The sequence below is a fragment of the Columba livia genome, chromosome 14 (genome assembly GCF_036013475.1).
Source record: "Columba livia isolate bColLiv1 breed racing homer chromosome 14, bColLiv1.pat.W.v2, whole genome shotgun sequence".
Taxonomy (NCBI): Eukaryota; Metazoa; Chordata; class Aves; order Columbiformes; family Columbidae; genus Columba; species Columba livia.
Genome location: NC_088615.1, coordinates 17,921,410 through 17,931,560, shown reverse-complemented (window position 1 = coordinate 17,931,560; position 10,151 = coordinate 17,921,410). Strand labels below are relative to the sequence as shown.

At 49.6% G+C, this 10,151-nt stretch overlaps 1 protein-coding gene across 15 annotated transcripts in view; it reads right to left on the bottom strand.

Moving 5' to 3' along the window:
* The window catches only part of LOC102091799 (protocadherin gamma-A4), a 223,708-nt gene that overhangs the window by 98,970 nt on the left and 114,587 nt on the right, over window positions 1-10,151 (bottom strand). Inside the window, exons 1-2 of one of the 15 annotated variants that reach the window (XM_065030267.1) lie at window positions 493-3,116; window positions 29-100 (exon numbers count right to left, since the gene is read on the bottom strand). The exons of 13 other annotated variants lie outside the window; for them this stretch is intronic. In XM_065030267.1, the coding sequence (XP_064886339.1) occupies window positions 29-100; window positions 493-2,934 (2,514 nt within the window). In that variant the 5' untranslated portion in view covers window positions 2,935-3,116. Of the gene's footprint in view, window positions 1-28; window positions 101-492; window positions 3,117-10,151 lie in introns of those variants that run through there. One more of the 15 variants, XM_065030275.1, reaches the window with a different exon arrangement.

The window sequence follows — 10,151 nt, the reverse complement described above, 5'->3', positions numbered from 1 at the left end:
AACAGCGAAAGAACGCGGGCTTACAGACCTGTGGTGCGTCGGGGTCGCCGGGCGGCTCTCCCGCGCTGGCGCTGCTGCTCGGACTCCGATTCCCGCTTTCCTTTAGGAAGACACGGGTCTTGCATCAAGTTATCAAGCAAGTTCAAGTATATCAGTTTGGGAAAAAAATGTTGAGGAAGAAAACATGTGTAACACGAGGGAGAAGTCCATCACGTATCTCATCAAGTGACACCATTTATTTATCCCTTTACGAACTCATATCAGAATTGTAGTCAACACCTCTTTCCTGAACCTGAATCTGCGACAATTTAAGAAACAGTAAATGACGCCATTACATGTAAGCTACGACTACTACACCCCGATCAGTCATTTTTACAAGGAAGATGTGGACTAGTACTCCCTATTCTCACCACTCCCCGAAAAGCCAGGAGAACAGGGAAGAAGGTTCAGAATACTTCAACTAAAATACCGAGAGAGCGCGGGCTTACAGACCTGAGGGGCGTCGGGGTCATCGGGCGGCTCTCCCGCGCCGGCGCTGCTGTTCGGGCTTCTCTTCCCGCTGGGCTCCCCGCCCAGAAGCTCCTCCGCGGGCAGGCTGGGCAGCGGCGGCGGCAGCCAAGCGGCCTCGGCCACGGCGCGGCCCGGCGCCACGCACAGGTTGTAGGAGTAGGGCAAGGTGCCCTCGCAGAAGTCGGCCGGGAAGGCGGCGCCGGCCACGGACAAGCGCTGCGCACCCAGGCAGCGCAGGACGGCGGGCGGCCCGGCCCGGCGCAGCCGCGCCAGCACGGCCAGCGCCACGCTCAGCAGGAACAGCGCGGACAGCAGCGCCAGCGCCAGCACCAGGTAGAACTGCAGCTCCGCCGCCGAGTCGGCGCCCGCCGCCCGCTCGCTCAGCCCCGGCAGCGCCTCCTGCAAGCTCTCGGCCAGCACCACGTGCAGCGTGGCCGTGGCCGACAGCGCCGGCTGCCCGTGGTCCTTCACCACGGCCACCAGCCGCTGCTTGGCCGCGTCCCTCTCCGACACGGCCCGCGCCGTGCGCACCTCGCCGCTGTGCAGCCCCACGCGGAACAGCGCCGGCTCCGCCGCCTGCACCAGCTCGTACGATAGCCACGCGTTGCGCCCCGCGTCCGCGTCCACCGCCACCACCTTGGCCACCAGGTACCCGGCCTCGGCCGAACGCGGCACCACCTCGAACGGCTCCAACGCCGGCGCCGACCCCGGCACACTCTCTCTCGCTTCCGGCGCCGGCCAGAGCACCCGCGGCGCGTTGTCGTTGCGGTCCAGCACGAAGACGCGCACCGTCGCCGTCGAGCTCCGCGCCGGCTCCCCGCCGTCCTGCGCCCGCACGACCACGGCGAACTCGCGGCACTGCTCGTAGTCGAAGGAGCGCTGCGCGTACAGCGCGCCGCTCCGCGCCTCCACCGACACGTACGCCGCCGCGTCCGCGCTGCCGCCCGACAGCCAGTAGCTCACGCGACCGTTGGCGCCCGCATCCGCGTCCCGCGCGAGCACGCGCAGCACCGGCGCGCCCGCCGCGTTGTTCTCCGCCACGTAGGCGCTGTAGGCGGCCTCCTCGAACACCGGCGCGTTGTCGTTCACGTCTGACACCTCCAGCACCAGCGCCGTGCTGCTCGACAGCGACGGCCGGCCCCGGTCCCTGGCCACCACCGTTACGCGGTGCTCGGCCGCCTGCTCCCGGTCCAGTGTGCTCGCCGTCACCACTTTGTACGAGCCGCCCGACGACGACACGAGCGACAGCGGCGACTCGCCCGACAGCTCGCACAACACCTCCCCGTTCTCCCCGGAGTCCGGATCGTCCACGTTCAGGAGGGCCACCACCGTGCCGGCCGGCGCGTCCTCGGGCACCGGGCTAGATACCGATGTCAGTATCACGTCGGGCGCATTGTCGTTGACGTCCAGTACCTCCACCTCCACTTCGCAGTGCGCAAGCAGGCCTCCCCCGTCCTTCACCTCCACCAACAGCGTGTAGCCTCGCGTGTCCTCGAAGTCCAACGTTTCTTTCAGTGTGATCATCCCGCTCTCCGCGTCCACCACGAACTTCTGAAGCACCTTGGCCGGCATTTTCCCGAACCTGTATGTGATGCGGGCGTTCGTCCCGGCATCCGCATCAGAGGCGGAGACGATCACCACCGTCGACCCCGGCGGCGCGTCCTCCAGCAGGGTCGCGCGGTACCGGTCCTGCGCGAACACGGGCGCGTTATCGTTGGCGTCGGTGACGTTGATGCAGAGCTGGGCGGTGCCGCTCCGGGGCGGGTCACCGCCGTCCAGCGCCGTCAGCACCAGACGCAGGCTCGGCTCGCGCTCCCGGTCCAGCGCGCGGCGCAGCACCAGCTCCGCGAACTTGCTGCCGTCCGGACTCTCCTTCACCTCCACCGCGAAGTACCCGTTGGCCTCCAGCTCGTAGCCCTGCAGCGAGTTGCTGCCCACGTCCGGGTCTTCTGCCATGCCCAAGGCAAAGCGAGCACCAGGAGATGTCAGCTCGTTGATCTCCAGCTGGAAATTGTCTCGCAAGAAGCGCGGGGCGTTGTCGTTGACGTCCTGAATGGCCACCTCGACATGGAAAACATTGAGTGGGTTCTGCACCAGCGCCTCGAAGCTGACTGAGCAGGATGCCGCCTCGCCGCACATCTCCTCCCGGTCCAGCCTCTCGCTCATGTACAGGTTCCCGTTCTGCCCGCTCACCGTGAAGTATTGTAGCTGCCTTTTCGTGGCAGTCGCCAATCGGAGCTTGCGTGCCGGTAGTTCCGCCGGGCTCAGCCCCAGGTCCCTCGCCAGCGGCCCCACCAGCGAACCTCTGCCCAGCTCCTCGGGGATGGTGTAACGGAGCCGCTCCGCCGCCGCCCGCCAGCACAATCCCAGCAGCAATGCGGGCAGCAGCACTGGCCCGCCTGCTCGCCTCTGTCCGCCCGCCATTCTCGGCAGCGCTCGCCGCGCTTCTCCCTCCTGCCGCAGCCCTACCTCCTTCTAGCCCCTCTCCGCAAACGGCGCAGGGGCCGCCGGAGGGCAGCGAGCGATGTGGGCGCTGGTCCCCAGTCCGCGCCGCCTCTCACCGCTGCTGCCCGTGCCGCTGCCGCTGTGGCCGGCGCCGGGCGAGTGAGCAGCCTGCGGGGGCAGGACGCTGCGGCGAATCCGGCTACGGCTCCGGCTCCAGTGCCGCTCCGCCTCGGCCAACAGCGGCACCCGGAGGCGCCGCGACGCCACCGCAGCCGCCTGATGCCTGAGCTCCCGGGGACCCGTGGTTCTCAACGGGGTATCGTGCCTTCAGCCGTTTTCGGAGTCTCTGTTTCATTAAAATCAGGAAGTGCAGAAGCTCTCGCTTGCTGCGAATCTAAAGGTATTTCGAAGTGATAGACGCTGTCAAGTGCTTATATGTCCTCTCCTTGAGCCGCAATGAATCGCCATCTGTAAATATTCGCAGCACAGCTTCTCTAAACAAAATCAAGATGGGACTGTAAGATCAAAATACAATCGTATATGTAGGGAAGAGATTTTTAGCACTCTGTCAGGTATTTTGAATTTGTTTTCATTACCTAGGACGAATACCGAGAAAGAAATAACTCATGTTCGGGTAACTGATAGAGGATTAGAAACAGTATGAAGCAAAAGTGATTTGGATCCTTCAACACAATGCCTGCAAAGGGTTTCCATCTTCTGTGTGTTTCTTCCTTTTGCTTATGTAAGTCTCTGACTTTTCTCCCATTGTTGAGTTTTATTTTAGGGAGAAGAAAAATTACACTGAGAACTATATCACTGTGGAGGTAATGTGTAGAGTTCAATGCTGAGACAGCAGAATAATCTTCCTATTTTTTTTTCTGATTCACAAAGCTCCTTCTCCATACTAATGGGGCTGACAATGAGAAAGGGTCAAGACGTTGCCTGTTTCACAGTCATAGAATGGTTTGAGTGTGAAGAGAACTTTAAAGATCATCTAGTCCAACCCTTCTACCATGGTGGGGACATCCATCAAAGGACTGGGTTGATCAAAGCGTCGTCCAACCTGACCTTGAACCCTTCCAATTATGACGCATCCATAACTTCTCTGTGTAACTTGTTCATGTGTCTTGCAAACCTTACGGTAAAACAGTTCATCATGTTCAATTGAAACCTCTGCTCTTTTGGTTTAAAACTGTTGTCACTTGTGCTGTCAAAACAGGCCCTGCTAAAAACTCTCTATCTTTCTTACAAGCCCCCTTTATATATCAAAAGGACACCATAAGATCTCCACAGACACTTTTCTTCTCTAGACTGACCCACCTCAACTCTTTCAGCCTTTAATGATTTTTCTGACCCTGCTCTGGACCCAGGTGGGTTTTGTTCTGTATGCCCTAGGGATGGATGCAGTACTTCAGGTGGACATTGCCAATGTCCCATTTGTCTTCCACAAGTACCCCCAAGTCCTTCTCTGCAATGCTGTTCCAATCCCCCAGTCTGTATTGGAACTGAGGATTGTCCCACCCCAGGTGTAGGACCTTGCACTTCAAAAGAACTCACTTCTCAAGTCTGTGAAGGTCCCTCTGGATGACATCACTTCCTTTGAACAAATCAACTCAGCTTGGTGATGTCTGCAAATGTGCTGAAGGTGCACTCAGGCCCATTCTCTGTGTCACTGATCAAGATACTACACAGTACTAGTCCCAGTATGGACCCTTGAGGAACACCACATTATTACTGGTTTTCATTTGGATTTGAGTCATGGACTACAATTCTTTGCATGTGGCCATCCAGCCAGTTCCTTCTCCATCTAACAGTCCCATAGCTCTCCAGTTTAGCAATCAGCATGTTTTGGAGTACCATGAGGGGTCACCCTGCATAGGTTCTGTCACTGACTCCCAGTTTGTTTATGGAAACCTTGCCTGGGCTGGGTTGCCACTCAGTGCTTTAAGGACTACAGGACAGATGGTTTTGCTTTCTTTCACTAGAGACAAGTGTGTTTCTGGAAGCACACTTATGTCTATAAAAGCCTTTCTCTCTACAGCTGTAAACACCAAAGGTGTGTACAGGAACCCCATTTCCCATTTGATCAGACACCCTGAGGTCAACATGTAGCTCATGCAACAAGCAAGGGAAAAGTAGATATAAACATACTGAAATGAACAGATCAGGTGGAATAACATTTCTTAGGCCAAACATATTGATCAGAAGGAATTCAGATTGCATGGTACCACAACTGTGCACCTAAGGGAGTAACTACGATGAACAGGGAAGTGACCATCTCTTTTTCTATGCTTCACTCCTGTCAACAGATCTCCCCCAAATAATTGCACCAACCCTTCACAACTTAGAAGTTTGCTTCTGAGCCCATAACTGGCAAAAACATATCATGGAGGGGTAATGCCATCACACCAAGAAGGGAGATTTAGTACATTTGTCTGCTCACCACCATTCTGAGGAGAAGCAGAAGGATTCTAAAGCATTCTAAAGCACATGAATGATAAATGGCCAAAATAAAAGAAGAGCAGTTATCCAACAGAGATTGCAAATTAATGGCTTAGGGACAATCACCTCTCTTTTATCATATGCACTGTTCTGCAGAGATGTGACTTGAGGTTATGCTTTCATCCACTCTCCGTACCAAAGAACAGAACAAAAAGGTACGCTCACATCTCCTTCTTTTCACACTTGCTGTACCACGATGCACTAAACCACAATGGATTGACAAATGAGAACACACTGCAACTTACACCTAAACCTACATACATAGGAGGGAAGGAAAAAGAGCAAAATCAGAGAAGCAACTCAAGAAAGCATTGATAGGAAAGTGTTGTCAGAGAAACTCTCTGTGAGGACATTTCAGTCTTCACTGCAGACATGGAAATTCATCCCTGAGAGCAGCCAGAAGTTGTTAACCTCTAAAGCTACAAGTGCAACCCTGAAGACTTGCTCTGGCCTACATAGTACAAAAAACTCACCATCTCTCAGTAATTTTTAATACCATGTGGCCTCCTCACCTCCCACAAATATGAAGCTGTAAGTTTAAATGTCCAGAAATGGGGAAAATTAACCACAACCTTCCAGGAAACAAAAGCCTGAAAAAATATATTTACAACTATGAAGAAACTCTACATTGCAAAGGTTTCACATAGGAATAATAAGCTGTTTGACACATGCATCATAATTCTAGGTACATACTTATGCTCAAATAGTTTATTATTGGAGGATTACCATTGCCTTTCAGGACAGGGAATCCAGCAACACAGCATCAATGGCACAGGAATGAAATCAAACCATTGCTTAGCCAAAACCATAGTGACTCACCAATTTTCCTGGTTGGAATCCAGCATCTCACCCTCCTTGCTCTGCATCCGCAGCCTTTGGTTGCACTGTGGACAATATCCAGCTTTTGCCTCTATGTCAGCCACAGGTGAATGAGCATATAATTCAGTGACATTTTGGGGGAAAAGTGGACTATCAAAGCCTTTGTCTTGGCGGCTGAACACTCTCAAGTTATGGGTGAAAATTGCTCCCCCAACCTGATAATTTTAACAGCTCTCTTCTTTAAAGACTATCAGCAAACCGAGGCGCAGTTTTGGAACATGAGAAGAAACATGAAAGGAATGGGAGAACTAGAGAAGTGAAGGACTTGTAGCTTAATATTTCCAATTATGTCAACTGTAGTAGCTACACAAGAAGTGTTTCTAGTTGGCAATAGAAATATTCATCAGCTCTTAGTAACGGTTTTACAGTGTCTGACCTGCTCATCTTCCACAATTATGAAGCCATAAGTGTATGTACCTTATAATAGGCATCATTCTCAAACTCAGTCTCCCGAGTAACTACAGCAGATTATGCTTTTCCTTTTTCTTCCTTTTCTTAGAAACTACAATTCTGTCTTAGGTGATGGAAGGAAGTATTGCTGCAAAACAAAACTCACACTTTCAAATGCAAAAAGCACTGTTCAGAAATGGGAAAAATGAACCACAACCTTCCAGGAAACAAAGTCCTGAAGAAAGTCTAACTATAAATATGAAGAAACTCTACATTGCAAAACTACAGGGAGACAGAGATGGATAAATCAGATTTCACACAGGAATCATAACCTGTTCTATCCATGTGCCATAATTCTAGGTACAGACACTCAAATATTTTATTATCAGAGGACTACCATTGCCTTTCAAGACAGGGAATCTAGAAACACAGCATGGAAGGCACAGGGATTGGCAACAGGCATGAAATCAAACTATTGTCCAGCCAAGACCTTATTGGTCCACCTATTTTCCTGGTTGGAACTCAGTCTGCCATCCTGCTTGCCCTGCATTCACAGCCTTTGGTTACACAGTGGAAAATATCTGACTTTTGCCTATATGTTGTCAACAGGTGAATCTGCATTTCATTCAGCGACGTTTTGGGAAAACAGTGGACTATCAAAGTCTTTGTCTTGGCAGCTGAACATCTTCAAGGTGTGGGTGGAAACTGCTGCCCCAGCCTGATCATTTCAACAGATCTTTCTTTTTAAGGACTATCAGCTAAAATGTGGCACAGTTTTGGGATATGAGGAAAAATAAGGAAGAATCAGAAACCTAGAGAAGCAAAGGAATCATAGGTTAACATTCAGGTTATTTAAATTGTAGTAGGTACATGAGAAGGTTTTCTAGTTGGTAAAAATTACATGGGAGGATCACACAGGAGTTTACACCAAAGACCATAGCCACAGTTCTCCAAGTCATTTATTTGGACAATAAAAAAGGAAAATGAACTGAAGCTCAACTATGGGCCCCATTTAACGACTTGGAGAAAATGAACATTTATACCTGTTTAGATATTTCAAACTATACTATGGTGAACTCTTCCACCAGTCCTGTCTCTCTGCAGAGTCAAGATATCACTTTATTATGAGAATGCACAATGTCTAGTGCTAAATGATAAAACCACCATGCTATCACACCTTCTTCTCAGTACTTATGCAATTTATACTTTTGATTTTGGTTAGACCTCCCCACATTTACACCCTCTTTCCAGGATTGCATGGTAATATACAAATGGTGAGACAAACATTTTCTTGTATTTCACATGCACATGGGTTAGGGTCTTTACTTGGGCACAGGTCTTCTCATGTGTGGATGTCATTTTTAGTATGATAATGAGCTTATAATGAACAAAGTTCATCTAAGGAACACTCTATCTAACAGTCTTAAGACATATGTTAAACAAACTTAACTAATCATGCATGTTCCAATATGTTCAAACCGCAAGGAGAGAAACTCACTCAAATCACTCTGTTTAAGGAGCAGACTGACTCAGTACTGGTCCACTGCTTGTATATTCTTGTTAGCAATTACTGACTAGATATACTTGTTTAATTGGTAATGACTACAGTGTATTTTCAAGTGCAAGCACATCCAGCTCCATTTGAAATAAGTCAGACTTAAAAGACGGAATCAGCAAAAAACATCTCCCATTTTCTCCAGTACCCCTTCACACACAGACACTCAGAGACTTCCTCAAATAGTCACAACTTTTACAATTCCCTTTCATCTTCTTAACAGGCAGACATTGACAAGGGAACACTTGTTGCCCAGACCATTCCTCCATCTCCTGCAAAAACATGGCAACATGAACCAATACAGTGACATTTTGTTTCTTATCCACATTATCATGGAGACACAGGAAGGCTGAGAAAAGCAGAAATGATGGGCAGCTCAGTTCTACGTGGGGGCCTTAATGTTCCATTTCAAGACACTCCCATCCTTCTCAAGCACATGTGCTGTCAGGAAGACATCTGACCATGCTACTTAGGCAAACTTTCATTTGCGAATAGCAAATAGCACACATCAATTTGGAAAAGTTAATAGTGTCAGGAAAAATGGTATGATATGTCTCAGGTGACAAAATGAGAAATGACCTGGCATGTAATTAAAAAGCCCCTGGCAAATGAAACTCAAGCCAACAGAGCCCCACTTCTCCTATCACCCACACAAGCTGTAAGAGTGAGCAACAATCCTTTGTTAAACTCCCTAGAGCAAGAGCCACCAGCACACAGTGCATTACTGAACGAGGCTTTGCATTCCCTGTAACCGAATGTCTCTACACAGTATGCAGAACACAGTGGGGAAAGGGCAGAGAAGCAGCAGAGAGAAGGTGAGCATGAGAACTGTACTTGCACTCAGACAACTGGAACAGACGTGACCTTCCCCTTCAGATTGAGCACCCTGAGATCTAGTTGCCAAAAAGTACATGGGAGGATCACACAGGAGTTTGCACTAAAGACCATAGCCACAGTTCTTCAAGACATTTATTTGGACAATAAGAAAAGGAAAATGCAGAGGAGCACAACTATGGGCCCTGTTGAACAACTAGGAGAAATGAAACATTTACACCTCCCTTTTAGACATTACAAACTATAGCACAGTGAGATCTTCCACCTGCCCTGTCTGTGCAGACCAAATGCTTCAGCATGCTCCAGTACCGCAAAACAAGAAGGATAACTTTGCAGACGAATATCATTGAAATGTTGCACATACAACTTTTCCTGATTGAGACCATGTACCACAACATGGATAAATGCATTAAGTCTTCTCTGCTCATCACACTCATTTCAAGACACATAAAATGCTGTGAAGGGCATATGCAACATGTAGCTCAGTTAAAGGCTCAGTCATCGGTATCATCTCAAAACACCATCATGCATATGGGAAATTTGGAAGAGATGTGACTCTGCAACTGTTATTGAAATGTTTGGCTCTATGTCCAATGATTACCATTCACAGGAAAAGCTGTACTAGACATGACAGTACATAAAATCAGTACTTTCCACACATTACTTCATTGGAGTAGAGGCATTAATAACAGCTGAAGGATGGTCAAGGCTGGGAAAAGCTGAACAGAATGAGGAGAAAAATTGACATCTCAGTCTCATAAGTACATATATGTGGAAAAACTATGTTTCACATAGAAATTACTAGAAATAGTAACCCAGAGTCATATTTGCACTTCCGTGGCTATTACCTGCAGACAAATTTGTCAGAAGATTGTCATCTCCTTTCAGAATGTGGGCAAAGAGGTGGCAGAGGCCTTGGCACTAGGCATGACATTAAAGCACTGCCCAGACAGATGGAGCACACAACCCTCTCTTCTTTTGCTTCCAGGCCAGTCTCTTGCTGATCTTGTACTGACTTCTCACCATGTGTATGTGA